The sequence below is a fragment of the Chinchilla lanigera genome, unplaced genomic scaffold (genome assembly GCF_000276665.1).
Source record: "Chinchilla lanigera isolate Chin_1 unplaced genomic scaffold, ChiLan1.0 scaffold00144, whole genome shotgun sequence".
Classification (NCBI taxonomy): Eukaryota; Metazoa; Chordata; class Mammalia; order Rodentia; family Chinchillidae; genus Chinchilla; species Chinchilla lanigera.
Genome location: NW_004955545.1, coordinates 2,661,379 through 2,680,112, shown reverse-complemented (window position 1 = coordinate 2,680,112; position 18,734 = coordinate 2,661,379). Strand labels below are relative to the sequence as shown.

Here is an 18,734-nt window from a genome sequence, read left to right as displayed (position 1 = left end):
ACAGCTTTGCTCCCAACATGTAACCTCCCTTTTCTTATGGAAAGCAAACAATAAACCAACTGTGATAGTACATGCCCGTGGGCTGGGGATTGAGCTCAGCGGCGCAGTGCCTGCCTGGTAAGCACAAGGTCGTGAGTTCGATTCCCGGTACCAGGGGGAGGGGGGAACAAAACAAAACAAAAAGATAGTACATGCCCATAATCCCAGCACTCAGGAGGCTGAGGCAGGAGAATCACTGAAAGTTTGAGGCCAGCCTGGGCTACATAGTGAAACCCTGTCTGAAGAAAGAGACAGAGACAGAGAAGAGAGAAAGAAAAAAACAAAGAGAGAAAAAAAGGAAGAAAAGAGGAAAGGGAGGAAGAAAGAAACATGTGAATGACTTCCTTCCTGTGCCAAAAGGAAAGAAGGATCACCAAAGATGGGGAGCAGAAGTGGAAGGGGGCCCGGGATATAGCTTAGCAGCACAAGCACTTGCCTGGCAAGCACAACGTCCTGAGTTCGATTCCTGATACCAAAAAAAAAGAAGTGGAGAGAAACCTGATCTTCCTCCCCATATCTTTTAGTTGCTTTTCCATAATTGTTTTTCTTTTTTTCAACCTAGTATAAAAGCATCTAGGTTTTGCTGTTTCTTTGGGGTGTTTATTTCCTAATGAAGCCTCCTGTGTTACATAAAACCTTTCAAAATCGGTGTATCTTTCTCCTGTTAATCTGTTTCATGTCAATTTAATTCTCAGACCCAGACAAAGACCCCTACCTTGTCTCCCCTATGCCTCCTTATCTGACCTAATCAGAGCGAACTATTTTATTTCAACTTAAAGTATATTTATTTACTCCCTGTCAAAGTGGAGCCACGGTCTTTTCTCTTACATAAACCTCACCAGTTACAAATCATCGGCATTTCAGTCTGCTTCTTTAAAGTGAATCAACTGTGGCATGTTTGGAACAATGTGAATGTGTAATCCAGCTAGAATCTTACGATTTTCCTCCAATTTGTAATCTTGCTCACATGTCATTCAATATTAGCTTTTAAAAGTGACTCACTTTAATCAGGTATTTTAAGGATCCATCTCAGCTTTTAGAAACAGTGCTTGTTTTCACACTTAGCTCATCCACTTATATAATATTTAACTAAATTCCACCTTATAATAATGCACACAACCAGCATGAGCACACGTGAGACATCACAACAGCCTGCTAAGCAAGGCTTGGCCAGGGGAGGGAGGTGCAGTTCAGGACAGAAGGTATATGCTGCTGGGTTTGAAGCTTCTCCACCTACTTTGTGTGTGACTTGGAATTGAAACCACTGAGCCCCTCTGAGCTTCTTTTGCTTAACCATGAAAGGGGATAACAACAGTGCCTCTGAAGCTTGGGAGAAGGAAATCTTTGTAAGACTGCAGTATATGGGGCTTGCGCTAAATGTTCAACAAATGCTCTGTCATTGTTGCTTGCCTTGGCATTCGTCATTGTCCTATAGGCTACAAGCCTGAGAAAGTGGAGTGCAGGGGTTGGTTAAGATGTCTTCTGTAAACTGGTGGTGCACGGCTGTAATTCCCCCACACTCTGGGAGGCTGAGGCAGCAGGATTGCAAGTTCAAGCCTAGCCTGGGCAACTTACTGACTTAGCGAAGATGTCTTCTTTAGCACTACATCTCCACTTCCCATAAGTAAAGGTAACCTTCTGCAGAAAGTCAGTGACTCCAGAGTCACCAGGTCACCTAACCATGAAGTCATCGTTTTAGAACTGCCAAAGGCCATAGCAATCATGAGGTTTGGATCCAGAAAGAAAAAGGGAAATTCACCATCCTTTTCCCTTTTGCTCAGTGAGTCCCAAATTCCTGATGAGGAGCAAAGAGACCCTCTCAGGCTGAGACAGCATCGCTTGCTCCTCCTGCATGGGAGCCCACTCACTGACCATGCTGTGTTCCCCGCATCCATGCAGGGTCAGAAGCCTGGGAAGCAGCTCCAACCCCAAGTCCTGCTTGAAGCATCCAGGTCATGTGATTGCACAGAAGCCAGACTGGGTAACTCTCCTCAAAGGGCTGCTACTGAAGGCTTCCCTGGGCCGCCTGGATGACCTGAGGAGGCAGGGAGGGGCTCGCCGGCAGGGCACTTGGGAAAGAGCGGGAGGCTGAGTCCCTGGTTCCAGCCTCCTGTGCCCTCCCTGGCCCTCACTTCTGCAGGTGGACTCTGGGGCAGGAGGGAAGGCACTCTGGGCCCCCTCCTCCCGCAGGGCTTTGCCCTTCCCTGAGGCCTGCACTGGGGGATGCAGGAGGCAGGCCAGGCCACGGGCCTCCAAACCTGGGCTGCAGCTGCTCAGACTGCTGAAGGGCAAAGACAAAGGGCTCAGGAGCCTGTACCCGAGCGCCAGATCACATCTCCGACTTTAACACTGGCTGTGCCCTATTAAGACCATCTCAAGCCACATCCTCTTCCACTTCCTCTGTCCTTCCTTCAGAGGCTCACCTGTTACCTTTGGGGCCACTGTGCACCAGGACGTGGGGGTATCCCACTCTGGAGGGGCCTGCACCTCCAAATGGAAGATGGTCTGTGTGTCCTGGACCTGGAAGAACAGGGCCACATACATTCATCACAGGTCTCCCCACACTAAGGACCATCATGGTGGGAAAGAGAAAGCTCTAGGAGAGGAACAAGGTGATAAGTGTCAGGGGACATGTTAGCGCTGCACGTGGGGGGCGCCCCAACGACTGTGCCCATCACCGGGCAGGTGCTCAGTAAACATGAGCTGACCGGAAGGTCTCACTCACTGGCCTGGGAGGACGCACACTGCAGAGAAGACCCTGGTAAGTTCAAGTCAGCTGAACAAGTAGCAGGGAACTCACTCTGCTCCCAGGGCTGGCAGCCTTGGAGGGAGTCTAGTGAGCGGTGAGCTGGGATAAGAAAAGCACCCCGCGAAACACTGGCAGGTAAGAGGCTCTTAACAAACCTTAGTGCTCCGTGACACAAAGTTGGACAAGTTAGGAAAGCGGTGGAAGCACTGAGGAAGGGGCAAATCTGGCAAGTGTTCAGGGGAAAACAGGCCCCAGCGTGGAGAGGAGACAGAGGAGGGCTGTACCAGGGATTGGCAGTGTGGACAGCCAGGGCCAGGGTGGCTCGAGGGCAGACCTAGGGCAGGAGGACCAGGCAGGTGGGAAGAGAGTTCCACTAGTGGGGAGGCAGGCACAGCCCCGGCAGCCCACTTCCACTCACGCTGCTGTTGCTGAGACCCAGATGTCACAGGAACATTCACTGACCCCACTTCTTTCTCTTGGTGGCCCTCCTCAAACTCTCTATCTTCCCATCCACTGAGAGATCTGCAGGGCAGGGAACCGGGGCACAGCCCAGCACTGGGGCACCCTGGCCAGGTTTGCTCCTCCCTGGGCTACCGATGGGTCCCATGCCTCACATCCCCCCACCAAAGCCCCATACACTCACCTGCACTGGGCATCTGCTGAGCCCCTTTGCGTTCTGGTTGAGGTCTCTGCTGCCCGGCAGGCACTGTCTGGAGCCTCGGGCCTTCCTGGAACCAGGGTCTAAGAAGGCAGGGTGGTCAGGGACTCAATTAGAGAAAAACGGTCCCCCAGATGTGCATGTGAGTATGTGCTGCCTTCAGCTGCCTGCAGGGAGACATGATGGCCCCAGAGAGCTGTCACTTGATAGAGATAATGGGGTGTGCCGCTTGTCGCTGAGAATTAATTCCAGGGTGAAGCCCTTTGTTCAGTGAAGGATCTACCAGAGCTCTCAAGCTAGAGCTCAGGCTTGTGGGCCTGCTCAGAGCCTGACCATCACCTCATCCTACCCAGAGCCTTACCTGGCAAGAGTTGGTGGCTGACCTCAGGTGGGGCCTGGGTCTGCTGACCCATAATCTAATCCCCTGGCTGCACCAGGCTAATTTTTTTTTTCCTTGAGGCAGGATCTGACTAAATTGCTAAACTGCCCAGGCTAGGCTTGAATTTGCAGTCTTTCTGCCTCACAAAGTACTAATATTATAGCCCCGGCCACCATGCCCAGCTCAGGCTATTTTTTTTCCACGTGCTCGTTTTGGCAGCACATATGCTAACTTTTTTCAGAGCTGGGGATGAACCCCAGGATGTTGCACATGCTAGGCAAGTGCTCTACCACTGAGTTGCACCCCCAGACCCAGGGTAATTTAATTTTGCTTGTAGATTATAAACATGATGTCCTAGTCTTTCAAGTGAGAGGCCATAAACCCTATTAAATACATATAATAAAGTATATTAATCCCTGTACTATAAAGTATTTTAATCCCTGGTATGGGAGGAGGTTTCCCAAGGACATCTCAAAGTGCAAGGGAGGAAGGCATTGGAGAGACAAGGCCCTGAGAAGAAGGACTGGAGCTTAGAGTGTGGGGAAAACAGACGCAGTCTAACCTGGAAACGAGCAAGGACTTCCTTGGAGCACCATCTCCATCCTGTGGCCATTGGGGGAATTGCAACCAGGAACTTGGACCCGTTTCCACCTCCTCACAATTTCGATTTAGTTAGGACCCTTCATTGCAACCCTTGGCCTTCACACAGCGGGCTTCTTAGCACTCAGCCAAAGCCAAAGCGGGCTTCTTAGCACTCAGCCAAAGCCCTGGGGCAGCCCTGTGCTGGAGATGCGCCACAGTCCCCACTGCTTCCTGCCCCAGGCACGTAATGTGTACAGGCAAGCCCTGTGTACAGTCAGCCGGCATGAGATCAGGCCTGCTTACTCCCAGCCTCCCGGGGGCAGCCCCCCAGCTCCTGGTCTCAGGTATCATCGCACCAAGGGGTGACCCTGGACCAGCCCACCTGGGTCAAGTGAGTCTTCATGGCATCTGCCAGCTTGGCCACCAGCCGTCCTCGGATAGAGTCTGGCTCCTTCTGGGGAGGAGAATAATGGGAGGAGGGTGAGGGAGGCCAGGGCTTTGTAGTCCTCAGAGAAAAAAAACAGGAAAGAAAAGGGGGGAGGGGACTTTTTCTCCCTTCTCTTCTACTCTGTCCCTTTGCCTTTCCCAGGTTCTGCCACTGACTGCCCAGCACTGCAAACAGAGACCATCTCTTCCCCACAATAGTATCCCATACTGGCCACACCGTGTGCAGAGCCTGTTTGATGAGTGAATGAATGATTGTAGAGTAGAGACAGGAGCAAAGACAGGAATGTCAGCTAGAAGTCTTCTAAAGGAGGGATGGCAGGGAAGAATCAGAGTCTGATACAGAAGATCTCACCTGGCAATGGGCCAGTGCATCCATATAGTACTTCAAGGCCTGGTCGTACTGCCCCAGTCTGGCTGCAGAAGCCCCGAGCCCCTCGCAGGCCTGCCACTGCCCCTTCATGTCCCCTGGGGAAGAGAGCCTGAAAGGTCCCCTCACAGCTCCTGATCCCATGACCCCCCCCCCCCGACTTCCCCACCTACCCTCACCGGCCCCAAGGATCCTGTCTTTGCCAACCCCCAGTCCCATGCCAACACCCACACCCTTACCAGTGTCCCGGGCAGCCTGCAGTGCATGCAGGTAGTTGTCTCTGGCCACCCTGTGGTCCCCCAGCTGACTCAGTGCGAATGCCAGGCTAGCAAAGCTGCGGCCCTGCTCCCACCGCTGCCCCACAGAGCCTAAGGACAGAGGGCACCCATGCTAAAGCAGGCTGTGGTTGCTGGGAGGGAGTCCAGGAGCCCTGGTACCCAGCCTCGGCTCACATCCATACGGGCCACAGAGCCCTGGCCTCTCCTGCAGGGTTCACCTCACCCGGAGTTTTGGCCCAGCTGCTGTTTTAAGCCACGCAGCAACCTTGTGAGGTAGGTGAGGAAGGTGCCAATGGCTCCGTTTGTGTATGTGGGGAAGGAAACTGAAATTCAGAGAGGCTGTGATTTGCTGAGGGTCACACAGAGGGGCTGAGCTCCACACCAGGCCTCCTCTCCCTGAACCACTGCTGCCTCCCGTCTGACTCTCCCACACCCTGCATTCCCAGCCTCACCCCTAGATCTGGGCTTCCAGGCCTGGAACCCCTATGGGAACTCCCTCTTAACCGTCAGTCCAGTTCTCGGCCTCAGGCACCCACCATGCAGATCCGCAGCCTTCTGGTGAAAGTCACAAGCTTCTCGATAGTTGCCAAGGGCATTGTGGGCCATCCCGAGGTTCCTTAGCACGGTGGCCTGCTCTCCTGGTTGCTGGCACAGGGGCAGGGCCCTCAGGAAAGCCTCCACGGCCAGAGGGAACAGCTGGAGCTGGGAGTAGCCCAGGCCTAGGTCATTATACAGATGGCCTAGAGAGCACAGGGGTCACTGGTAGCCAGATGAGTCATAAGTAAGGCTATAGGGTGCCATCCCACCCACTCCTCCAGGGTCGCCCAGCCCCTCCCACAGAACTCAGTCCTCCCCCCCCCAACCCCCGCCAACTTCTCTGCTCGAGATCTCACCCAGCGGTCCCTGCTCAGCGCTCATCTCAGCAAGTCTCCGGCTCTCCTCCAGCGCCTGCACCACCTCACCCAGCCCGTGCTGCCTACTCTTCAGCATACACCTGGCTGCAGCCCCTAATGCGAGGGCTGCGGCCCGGGGCTGCCGTGCTCGGGTGTAGGCCTGGCTTGCCTTCTGCAGGCAGTGTACTGCTTGTTCAGGCCGCCCCAGGTCCTGGTAGCAGGCTCCCATTTTTGCCTGGGCTTCTCCCTGGTCACCCTGTGGCTGGTAATGGCCCAGGGCCTTGTGGTACCAGTCCAAAGCTTGGGGCAGGTCACCGAGGGCATGGTAGGCCAAAGCCACATTGAAACACTGGTCACCATGACACCTGCCCTGGGCCTTCTCTTCAGGCTGGGCTCGCAGGAGCAACTCAAGGCCTCTGGCTGGGTCCCCAGTCTCCACATAGGCAGCCCCCAAGTTGAAGGCACAGGCCCGAAGGACAGAGGTATCTCTGGCTCGTGGGGCCTCTGAGGCCAACAGGAAGGCCTTCTGGAAGCTGACCATGGCCTCATGGCTCTGACCAGCCTGGAGGGCCCCGTGGCCGGCCTTGGTGAGGGCTTGAATGCTGGCCTCTCGCTGCAGCCGTTTTCTTTTCTTCTTTTTCTTCTGGCAGTTGGAGGGCTGGGGCTCCTGCGGTGTCTCCTCATGGCTGGGGGAAGACATAGGGCTGACAATGGGGAACAGAGGGGTCAGTAAGTCAGCCTTGCTCCCCCACAGCAGGGTCCCTTAGGGGCAATTGAGCCCTATTCCTGTCCCAATGTGACCTCGGGGCCCCAAGGATTTCTCTCCAACACTCAGCTTCATCAGTCCTATCAGGCAGGGCATCCACCCTCACTCTAATGTTCTTTCCTTAGGTCTCCTTTGGGACTCAGGTCAAGTTAGTTTTCTTCCAAAAGCTCTCATCCCTCAGCCAAACTTGGACTTCTTTGGTGCCCCCTGCAAACCTTACATCTGTGTCCTTTCTGGCATTTATCACATGGTTAGAGATGCTTTGTCTTCCCCATTAGATGTGAAACAACTTGAAGGCACATAGTAAATTCTAAATAAAAGTTTATTCATGGGGTCGAGGGTGTGCTTGTGTGTTAACAGACAATGGAACACCTGTTGGTAACCTGCTGGAACGTGTGACCAGGGAGAGAGGAAATCCCAGTCCCGCAGCAGAGCCTGCTCCCACCTAACCCTCCAGTGGGAGCATTCTGGAGGAAGACCCTGGAGGACAGCCCAATACTGCAAGTACTGAGATCTATGAAGGCTACAAAACCCATGACATGGGGGCGATTAAAGAAGACAACGCAGGAGGCTCACTAGCTGGTGACGCGACAGGGCCTCCCACAAACTCCTGAGAATATGTTTGTTGCTAGAATGGCCATCATAGCCTGTACACTGTCTCAACTGCTGCAATTACAAAAACAAAAGGGGGAAATGGTGGGGACCATAAATTATAAATTGAGGCTAGGGCCTGGAGGAGGCCTTACTGAATGCCTTAATAGTCCCCTCATGCTGTAACAGTCCAGGGCAAGATCCTCATTAGCTTACTATCACCACTGACCTCTGAATCATCCAGTGATCCTCATCAACATAAAATCCTTCTTAGCAAGCGGGGCATGGTGGGGCATGCCTGTAATGGAGCAGGAGAATTGTTACGAGTTCAAGACCAGCCTGGGCTACAAAGTGAGCTCGAGGACAGCCTGAACTGCATAGTGAGACCCTGTCTCAAAAACACCAAAAAAAAAAAAAAGTCCTTCTTAGCATAAGACTACCACTGCCCTCAGGGTAATCTGATAATCTCCTCACCATTTTCCTTAACATAAAGGTGATCAATAAATACCAAGTTTCTGGCTGCCTTGTAGCCTTTTGTTTCCTATGAACAACTGGTCATCCCAGGTCCCTGCTGCACTGCCAAAAAAAAAGTTTATTAAACCAGATCTGATGGTGCACACCTGTAATCCCAGCATGCTGGGAGGCTGAGGCAGGAGGATTGCAAGTTCGAGCTCTAGGCAATTTAGCAAGACCTTATCTCAAAATAAAAAACAAAAAAGGCCTGGGAATGCAGCTCAGGGTAAAGGCCTTGGGTTTAATCCCCTCTCTGTCTCTCTCTCTCTCTCATACACACACACACACACACACACACACACACACACGATTAGAATGAGGGTATAGTTTAGTAACGAAGCATTTGCCTAGCATGCATGTGGCCCTGGGCTTAACTAGCACCAAAATAATTAAAAAGTTAAAGTGGTAAGTTTTATGTTATATCTACTTTACCACATTTTTTTGTTTGTTTGTTTATGGAGTGAACATAGAATGAACAGCACACAGGGCCTCCCCGCCTCACCTCCTTACGCTGCCCCCTGTGGGCTGCCCACAGTCCCACATGCTGCAGGCCTGTGAGTTCCTGCATGTGCAGCGCCACACTAGGCTGTGGGGACCAGAGCTGAAGAGGCTGCTGAATGTGCAAGGAGCCAAGCTCCAGGAATGGATTCTGCCGCAGCATTTACCCCACCCACCCACCTCAAGGAGCTTCTGTCTCCCCATCTCCTCTGCTGTCTGCTGGCTGGTTCTGGACCCCCCAACATCTTGTGTGGGTCTCCAGAGCCCCCCAAAACCCAAATACCTTCATCTTATCAGCACATGCATCTTGCTCACAACTTTCCCCTGGAAAGGCAAAGCCCTTTGCGGAACTCTCCTCCCAGGAGGCAGAAAAAGGAGTGGAAGAAACCCAGCCCTGGTCACGTGGCCCCTCTCCTCTCCCTTCTTGCTCTTTTTTTAGCAGAGTCAGGCAAAAGTGACACATTCTCTTTTCAGAAAAATTCACTTTCCTTTAAGAACACCCAGAACTCCTGACTTTTCAAGGGAACTCCTGGTCCCCCACCCAGTCTTGGGGGCTACCTCTGCAGGACAACTTACCTACCTCCTTGGTTTTCTCTGCAGCTGGTTTTCTGGAATGGTTCCCCCGGCTTGAGTTACTTCCCCACAACTCTTAGCTCAGAGCCCCCAGGGTTACCGGACAACCAGGTACCACCCTCCCACTACTAGGGAACTGTTTGAATGACAGCTCAGGTGACCTATCTTAGTGCTGAGCTCTGATGGCACTTGGCACAGACAGCTGACTGGCCTACCCTGCCTGCCCCGCTGCAACCTGACCCTTTGGGTGCCTTACTTCAAGGAGTGGCTCAATGCTTCACAGGCCCTTCACTTCTCAGAGGAAGTGTCTGAGGCTCAGAGAGTGGTTGTGACTTGGCTGAGTCACATGGCAGTCATGTATCTGGGATTAGATCCCAGGTTTTCTTTTTCTTTTTTGTGGTTCTGGAAGATTGAGCCCCTACGCTTCATCCCCAGCCCTTTTTATTTTTTGAGACAGGATCTTGTTAAATCATTAAGTTACCCAGGCTAGGACTGAATTTGCAATCCTCCTGCCTCAGCCTCCCAGAGTGCTGGGATTATAGGTATTGAAGGAATCCAACCACCATCATCCTGATCAGAGATGCCTTTTTACCTCTACCACCACACCTGCACCTGGGGATACATAACACGCTCAACCCTGCTACTGATAGTAGCCACGACTTCCTGCGTTTTCCCAAGTCTCGGCCTCGGACAACCATTACCACTTGTGCTCTCTCAAGCCTTGTTCTTGGCAGGTAGCCACGACCCCCTCTCACTGAGCTCCCCAGTCCCATGACCCTAGAGAAGACCCCACAGCCTGTGTGAGAGTAGCTGGTCTGGTCTCTACTGCCAGAGCAGTCCGCCTCAGGTTTGTTCTGCAATAAAACTCTCCTGTTGAGCTCATATATCTGTTTCTTCTCTTTTTCCTAACAGGTATGCACTGTCATGCTGGGATAGACCCCAGGTTTTCTGATTTAAGGTACTCAGCCAAGGGCCCTACCCACTAACACAATGATTGCAAAATATAATGGGGCTTGGGCTTTCATAGAGGTTAACCCTTCATACACACACACACCCTCCCCTCCCCCCTTTCATACGGTGCCTCTGTGTGGTAGTTTCACATTTGGGACCAGGGTAAAAGGCTGATGGTCAGAAAAGGCCTGGAGATCAAGAGAGCCTCCTTGCCCCCGTGCCTCTTATCTCAGCTCCATGATTAGCAACCTCCAGATTCTGCTTAATGAGAGGTCAACAGGCCTCAGGAGCACCTAATGACCCAACCTGCCAAGGATAGCTACACCAGAAAGCAAATGTCCTCATTTACCCTGAGAAAGGCCTTTTAGTTCGTTTGTTTTTGTGGTACTGGGAATACCATGGAGCTATGTTCCCAGCCCTCTTTAATTATTTTGAGAAAGGGTCTCCCTGAATTGCCCAGGCTGGCCTTGAACTTGCAGTCCTCCTACCTTAGCCTCCCCAGTAGTTGGGATTACACCGCTACGGTATCCAGCAAAAAGGTCTCTTAAGTAGAGGCCTTTGCCAGAAATAAATGTATGAGGATGTAGTTGGACTACCTCCATTTCCCCTGCAGCCTTGGCTGCCTGCCTGCTGTGCAGAGGCATGGTGCCCCTTTGGGAGCTGCTGGCTGCAGCTTCTGCCCTCGGGCAGAGTCCTCAGAATGGGTCCATAGCCTGGCCGCTTTGTGGGCTTCCCTGTAAGGACAGAGGGTGATTTGGGGAGGGCAATAACCTCCGGATGAATGATCCAATGACCATTTCTGACTCATTTCTTTTTTATTCTGGGCTATATCCACCACATCTCTTGCAACTCCCTCTTCATTTACACTGTGTCTTGGCTTGCACCTTCCATGACAGTTCCTTTTCCAGCTCCTGTCTGGGTCCTCTGTCTACCTGCTAAAGGCTAGTGCACTCCAGCGCTCCGCCCTTTGTTATTTTCTCTTATTTCATGTCCTTTTCCAAGAACATTTCATCTTTCCTCTGGGTTTAACACCGCTGATAAGCCAATATGTCTAAATGTACACCTGTGGACTTCACTCACCCAAGTAAAACTCATCTTTCTCCCATTTCTTAGTGTTATTAGTTGTCTTAGTTACTTTTCTCATTGCTGAAAAGTTAAAGGAGGAAACATTTACTTTGGCTCACAGTTTATAGTGGTTTCAATTCACAGCTGATTGGCCCCACGGCAGGCAGGCATAGCAGAGTGCATCACAGAGCAGACAGGCAGAAGGCAGCAAGCAGCAAGCAACAAGTGACCAGCAACAAACACAACAGCTCTTTCTGTCCCTTACATCTCATCCAGGTTACCCTTAGGGCGGGTAGCACTCACACTCTTAAGCCTAGTGTCAGTGAATCAATCCCAGCATCACAATCTTGATCTCAGCAGCACACACCCTAAATCCAGACATCTCCAAAAAGCCCCACCTATGAATGCATGAGTTTTGGGGGAACACCTGGATACAAGCCATAACATTAGTAGGATAGTCAGTAAGTTAGAAACCCAGGAGAAGCTTTGGCTCCTCCTTCTCTAGCCTACCTTTGAAGTTTCTCTCCCATCTACCCCCTTTTCTGCAGGCTCATGGCCTTGGAGGTGGTACTATCTGTATATAGTGGTAAGAATTCAAACTGAGGGGGCTGGGGATTTAGCTCTGCGGCAAAAGCGCCTGCCTGGCAAGCGCAAGGTCGTGAGTTCGGTTCCCGGTATCGGAGAAAAACCAAAAAAAAAAAAAAGAATTCAAACTGAATGTGGTGATGTACACCTGTAGTCCCAGCACTTGGGAGGCTGAAGCAGGAAGATTGCCATGAGTTTGAGGCCAGCCTGAACTACATAGCAAGACTGTTTAAAAAAAAAAAAAAGCCAAGTATCAGTCAGTGTTTGTCAGTGTTTTACTAGAGAAACAGATACAATACAAGATATACAAATGTATAAGAAATTACAAAATCAGGACTACACCTGCTCCAGCCCTGCAGGGTGGAGGGAAGGCTTGGTGGGTGCAGTCCAAGGCAGAGCCCTGGACAGGGAGGAGGACAGGCATTCAGAAAAGCCGGGGCTGGGCTGAACTGAGGCCCGTGGACGACACCACCACCACCACCACCACCACTACCCCCTCCCATGCAAGCATCAGGCTCCCCGCCAGTCACCATCCTCAAATCCCTGCTTGCCCGCAGCCTGGCGTCATGGAGCTGTATCTCTTGTGAGTGCTGGCAGCGTGTGCACCAGGGCGTGATCCTAGAGGCCTCACTGGGCCACGGCATGCGAGACTTGGGCATGGGACAAGGCCCCATGCTGCTTTCTGACTGACCAAGGTGCAGTGAAATTTGCAGCAGACATGGGGGGGTGGTCCTGAAGATCCCTAGGGAGCAGCGGGTGAGGGAGGGGAGCAGAAAACACCTGGAGAAGAAGTGGGAAAAAGGTACCCCAAGTTCCTACTGTATCAAAATCTTGGGAACTGTGGGTACTGTGGCCTTGGACTGCAAAGGAAACATGGCTTACACCACCTCTACTGGGGGCATTATTAAGATGATTAGCGGCATCGGGGATTCGCCCTGTGTAGGGTCCGGGGGCTAAGCCAACAATAGCATCGGAGCAGTGTCAACCACGGGGTATGGGGAGAGCACCCTGAAGGTGAATCTGGCCGGGCTTATGCTATTCCACCTGGAGCAAGGAAAGACGGTGGAACAGGCTGCAGAGCTGGCATTGAGCTACATGAAGTCGAGGCTCAAAGCCTTGGGGGGCCTCATCCTGATCAGCAGCGCAGGGGACTGGGTAGCAAAGTGGACCTCAACCTCCATGCCCTGGGCAGCCGTGAAGGGTGGCAAGGTGCACGCTGGCATGGACGTCGGTGACACCACTGTCACAGACCTGTGCTGAGCTGGAGATGGCGCCTACAGGGCTGGCATAGCTTAATCAATTAGATATTGAAAGGAAAAAAAAAAAAATTACAAGATCAGCTTACAATGGCCAGCCACAGAGTTGGATGAGGAAGTGTGGAGAGGATGTCTGCATACTAGAGACTGAAGATTTCAGTCCAAGGTCTGGAATTCACTGCAGTGTCCCATGCAAGTCTGTATCAGGAGGACAATGGATCTACAACGGAAGGCTAAGGACTCTACAACAGAAAGCTGAAAAGTCCACGCCAGAAGGCTGAAGGATCTGAGGTGGAAGCCAAAGAGTCTGTGCTAGAAGCTAGGAGATGAAGTCCAAGATGAAGGTGAAGACTGGAACTCCTCCAAAGAACAGAAGCAAGTCCATCCTTCCTCATTTTCCCTTTATACCATACAGGTGCCCACCACCCTAGGTTGGGTCCTCTACACCCTAGGGTATAGAATTACTGAGCCTATTTAGTTAAGCTTCTAAACTTCTCAAATTGACACAATCATTTAACCATTACAAGCCCTCCTGAGGTCCAAAGTGAGACCTTGTCTCAAATAAACAAACAAACAAATTCAAACTTGGAGTGGAACTATCTAGTTTTTATTTTTTTATTTATTTATTTACTTAGTCTTTTTGAGACAGGATCTCGCTATGCAGTTCAGGCTGGCTCTGAGCTCACTTTGTAGCCTAGGCCGGCCTTGAACTCTCAACAATCCTCCTGCCTCAGCATCCCAAGTGCTGGGATTACAAGCATGTGCCACCATGCCTAGCTTAGGGACTATCTAGTTTAAATCCTGCCTCTACCAGTTATTAGCTGTGTGATATTTCTAAGCCTTGGTTTCTCATCTCTATTGTGAAGATTAAATAAGATGATACTTGTAAGATAATGCTAAATATAGTATCCATTATATAATAAGCAGTCAGTGCACACTGATGTTATGTTGGTACATGTCTTAGTTATTTTCTCATTGCTGGGACAAAATATCCAATACTCACAAGTTAAAGAAAAGGTTTATTTTAACTCACAGTGTGTAGAGGTTTCAGTCCATAGTCAGCTGTCTCCAAGGCAGGGCAGCATGGCAGAGGGGTATGGCAGAGGAGAAACAATCTATAGCATGCCAGGTAGGAAGCAGAGCAGCATCAAGGAGAAGGATCTATATATATACCCTTCCAGGCCAAGCCTATAGTGACCTACCTCTTCCCTACCTGACCCTTTCAAGCCCAGACTCTTGCAAAGCAAAAGAGGGGATAACTTATTTAGGAACTTCCTTTCCAGCTGGGCCAGGGAATTTCTGTACATCTAAGGGCATAGCTTCCTGACTCATTATGCAACCCTTACGTTATAATTTGTGTCTAGGTGTCCCCCAAAAGCCCCATGTGGTCATAGAGAGGCTTTTCAGAGGTGGCTGGATCTAGAGTGTGTGATGCTGGGTTAAGTGTGTGATGCTAGGATCAAAGGTGTGTGACTACTAAATTGGCCCATTGATTGGTTTGGCATAAATCTGGGTGTGAATAAAGGGTAAGTCCACTCTGGGCAGGTAGCCTGGATAGAATATAAGGGACAGAAAGAGAGCTGCTGTCATCGCTGGCTGCTTCACTGCTTCACTACTTGCTGCCTTGCTGCCTTCTGCCTTTCATGAATGGTTTCTCCTCTGCCATACCACCCTGCCTTGAAGCCAGCCAACTATGAATTGAAAATTCTACAAACTGTGAACTGCAATAAACCTCTGCTCCTTTAACTTTGGGTGTCAGGTATTTTGTCTCAGCAGTGATAAAAGTAACTAAGACACTTTCTTCTCAGGTCTTATATTCCCAAAGGCCTTCCCAGGAAGCAAGGAAGGGGAAACTTGTTACTAGGAGCCAACAATATCTAGAGTGTCTCTAATTCCCTTAGCTGGTTAGAGGCCAGGGGAATCCATTTGGGTCTTTAAGGGAATACCCTCTCTCTTCAAACTTTATTTTGTTTGCCTAGTTTTGTCTCAGCCCCAAATCTTCTCTGTTCCTCTACAGGCTGTACACTTAGCTATTTTCTGTTTTCTGCTCCTTCACATTTTCTCCTGATGCTGAGAGCCTAACTGCCTATTTGTATGGGAAGGATAAAGAGAGAAAGAGTCAAAGAAGGAAACCTATCAAAAAATGTACCTGAAAATATTTTTCAGCAGTTGTTGTTGAATTATTTATTAGTTCAGATCTTATTATTTCTCATCTATACGACTGCCATAGGCTCCCATATGGTCCCTATCCCCAGCCTCATCCCCCTCCAAGCCCCTGCTGTTAAGAGGGTTCCTTCCAAGACAGAAATCTTACTCTGACCTAATGTCTAGTGTTCCTTGGCTGCTGACTGCTTGCCTGACTTCATCTCGGTACCTCAGGTCAGGGCCTGACTGGGCCCTGAGACTCCCCCTTCCTGCTTCTTCCTGGCTGAACTTTGTTCTCCCCTAAAACTGGGCTAAGTTTTTTGTTTTGTTTGTTTTGTTTTGTTTTTGGTACCAGGAATCAAACTCAGGACCTTGTGCTTGCCCAGCAGGTGCTGGGCCACTGAGCTATATCCCTGGCCCAAGTTTAATTTTCTGAAGCCAATGCCTTGCTCTTGCATAGGGTGTTCCCACAGACCCCTAATTTATTTGACTATACGTCTAGGACTTGCGCCGGAACAGTAAGCTTCTTAGAGCGTTAACATGGTACCTGGAATCAAACTCCGGTCCTCACACTTGCCAGGCAAGCGCTGTGCACTGAGCTACATCCCCGGCTCCAACAGTGTTTATGTATCTCTGCATCCATCACTTGGTTTAGTGCACAGTACCACGCAGGCCGAAAAGAGAAAGCGACCTGGGAACACTATGGAAGCTGAGCAGGGTAAAAGGGTTAGTTAGGGGAAAGGATAAAGGCAAGGGCTGCCCAAAATGAGCCGGTTTGGCAAAGGAGCCTTGGAGGAACAGTAAATCAAGTCGCTACCTGATTTGGGGTATACAGTGTGAGTGGGAGCCCCTTCCTAGCCTCCGGTGACCCTTCCCAGCTTTGGTGCTCTCTCCTCCCCACCCGGGACGCAGGCCTCCGTGGCCCAGAACTACAACCCCCAGGGTCCCCTGCGCTGCGGGCCGGAAGTAGCCTTTCCCGGGGTGGCGACGGCGAGGGGCGGCGGCCCAGCGGCGGGAGATTCAAACCTGGAAGGAGCAACATGGAAGGCGGAGGAGCGCGCCGGGGTCGGGAGGCCTGTGAGTCAGAAGGGCCCGATGGGGGGGTGCTCTGTCGGGATGCGGCTGGAGGGGGTTTGGCAACATGGGCGGCGGGGCGGGGGGCTGCTCGGTGCAGAGGGAATGGGAGCCCCGGTGCCCGTGGGCAGGACCACGGTCCCGCTTCGCACCTTTTGAACAGTTCTCTCCCTGTTTCCAGATTCTGGGGCTCCAGGGTTGGGAGATTGTGCCAGGTTGCCTAGATGACCCTTTAAACTCGGGGTTACTTATAGTTACCAAGCGCTGTCCAGGAGCAGGACTCTGAAAGGACCTCGGGAACGCTTGCACTTTGAGATGCCCCTTGGAAGCTGGCCGTGGGTGCGCACTATTGTAATCTCAGCACGCGGGGTGGTGGGGGCTGAGGCAAGAGGATCGCTTGAGTTCGAGGCCAGCTGAGCTATGTAGTGAGCTCAAGGCCAGCTGAACTATAAAGCAAGACCCTGTCTCAAAAACCAAAAACAAACAAAAGAGGTACCGAACCAACTGGGTGTGGTGGATAAGCCTGTGAGCCCATCACCCTGGGAGCCTGAGGCAGGAAGATGGACATTTCAAGGCCAGCCTAAGCAAATAACAAGTCAGGTAGACCCTGTCTGAAAATAAAATAAACCAGGGCTGGTGACACCCACCTGTAATCCCAACATTCCAGAGGCTGAGGCGGTAGGAGTGCTATAAATTCCAGGCCAGCTTGGGCTCCATAGTGAGTTCAAGGCCAGGCTGAACTATCTATAGCAAGACCCTGTCTCAAAAAACAAAAAAAAAGGGGGCCTGGGGAGGATAGAGTTCAGTGTGAAGTCCCTGGGTTCAATCTACCACCACAAACAAAAATGGTAAAACACAAGACAGTTCCTTTCAAACCGCAGGGAGCCAGGATTGCATGAATGGAAATGCAGAGTCCCTAGCTCCGCCCAACAGCTTCAGCTCCAATAGGACTGTGTTCCAGCCTGTTGTCTGCATTTATAGCTAGCAGCACAGTGCTTGGAGAAAGGGAGAGGGAAGGGCTGGAGATGGAAGAATGGGAAGGCAGAAAGGTTTCTATCCAGTCATCCCGAGTTAAATGCAAAACCTGATCCTTTTCCTTCACCCCTCCTCCTACGTTAGGATTCAAAGAGCAAAGTCCATATCCACCCACCTCTCGAAGGAAAGCTAGTTCCAGCCAAGGATAGGCAGGAAGAATATTTTGTGGGTTTTTTTTTTTTTTTTTTTTTCAAGAGGCACTGTGTGTGTACAAAGTCCCGCCCATCTCAGTCCATAACTGTGAGGTGAGGTCACTCACTTACTGGTTTATTTTCCATGCTTAACAACCAATACTTGTTCCCTGTACACCTCAGAGGAACCCGTGGATTTCCTGCAGTTGGCCAGTGCTTTCAAATCCGTACTTGAAAATGTGTGCACATGTGTTTTAACTTTCTTAACTGCCAATTCAAATAAGCCCTGCCCCTCTCCAAATCCTACTGCAGGATATGCAGTATGTGGAAATAGGATTAAAAAGTGAGAGCCACACTTTAAGGGCTGAGTCAAGGACAGATTGAGCAAGCTCTGTTTCTGCAGGCCACCTAAGTTCCTAAATTGTTTTCTTTTCTTTGCTTTTTTTTTTTGGTCTTTTGAAGACAGGGTCTCACATGTAGTTCAGGCTGGCCTTGAGTTCACTTTGTAGCCCAGGCTGATCTCCAACTTGCAACAATCCTGCCTCAGCCTCTGAAGTGCTGGGATTACAGGTGTGCACCACCACACCAGCTCTAAATTGTTTTCTTTTGTGTGTGCAGCTTTCTCTCACTGTGAGATTTGATATTATCTTCCATAAGGAGAGGTGGAGGAGAGGAAGACAGAGAAAAATAAAGGAACCATGGCTAGGGAAGAGTAAGGAATAGGGAAGAAAAGGAGTCCCTATTTTTTTTCTTTTTCTTTTTTTCTTTTTTTTTTTGGTGCTGGGAATTGAACTCAGGACCCTGCATTAGCCAGGCAGGTACTCCTGCCGCTGAGCTATATCCCCGGCCAAGTCCCTATTCTTGAGTTTGGAGGTCAGAGTTGTCTGCATCTTATTTAGCTTTGAAGATTATTTTCCTTCTCTGGTGACTTACACCAAAAAAATAAATAAATAAAGATACCTTTGTGTAATAAAGATACCTTTAAAAAAAATTCTTTGTCCTTCCACTTCATCCCAAGTGCTGTGGTCCCCTCTGTTGGGCTTCCTTTCCCCCATTTCTATCTGTTCTGGGCTGGGAGGTACTGAGGATTGAACCCAAAGCTTCACACATGCTACCCAAGGGCTCTACCACTGAGTTACTTCTTCATCTGTTTTGTTTT

The 18,734-nt window shown here is 50.7% G+C and overlaps 3 protein-coding genes across 13 annotated transcripts in view; 2 read left to right on the top strand and 1 right to left on the bottom strand.

The window, feature by feature from the left end:
- Window positions 1-1,019: 1,019 nt before the first annotated feature.
- Ttc24 (tetratricopeptide repeat domain 24) lies at window positions 1,020-9,484 on the bottom strand. 10 transcript variants are annotated; one of them, XM_013508318.1, is made up of 11 exons: window positions 9,337-9,481; window positions 7,979-8,047; window positions 6,393-7,078; window positions 6,036-6,239; window positions 5,461-5,589; window positions 5,207-5,319; window positions 4,790-4,861; window positions 3,432-3,529; window positions 3,207-3,310; window positions 2,463-2,559; window positions 1,020-2,074 (listed from the first exon to the last, which is right to left on the bottom strand). In XM_013508318.1, exons 2-11 carry the CDS (start codon window positions 7,987-7,989, stop codon window positions 1,993-1,995), a joined length of 1,596 nt encoding a protein of 531 aa, XP_013363772.1. In that variant the 5' UTR covers window positions 7,990-8,047; window positions 9,337-9,481; the 3' UTR covers window positions 1,020-1,992. The 10 variants fall into 10 exon arrangements, with proteins under 10 accessions (XP_013363772.1, XP_013363773.1, XP_013363766.1 ...); XM_013508319.1 differs by having other exon boundaries at window positions 9,341-9,481; XM_013508312.1 differs by having other exon boundaries at window positions 6,393-7,096; window positions 9,337-9,480.
- A 2,417-nt stretch (window positions 9,485-11,901) lies between these two features.
- Window positions 11,902-13,254, top strand: LOC102024723 (isoaspartyl peptidase/L-asparaginase-like). Its single transcript, XM_013508201.1, is given in 3 exon segments — window positions 11,902-11,916; window positions 12,557-12,661; window positions 12,664-13,254. Coding segments are annotated over 3 exon segments (651 nt in total). The 3' UTR covers window positions 13,195-13,254.
- A 3,072-nt stretch (window positions 13,255-16,326) lies between these two features.
- The window catches only part of Iqgap3 (IQ motif containing GTPase activating protein 3), a 36,453-nt gene continuing 34,045 nt past the window's right edge, over window positions 16,327-18,734 (top strand). For both annotated transcript variants that reach the window (XM_005411682.2, XM_013508311.1), the window contains exon 1: window positions 16,327-16,412. In XM_005411682.2, coding sequence (XP_005411739.1) covers window positions 16,376-16,412 — 37 coding nt within the window. In that variant the 5' untranslated portion in view covers window positions 16,327-16,375. The remainder of the gene's footprint in view (window positions 16,413-18,734) is intronic.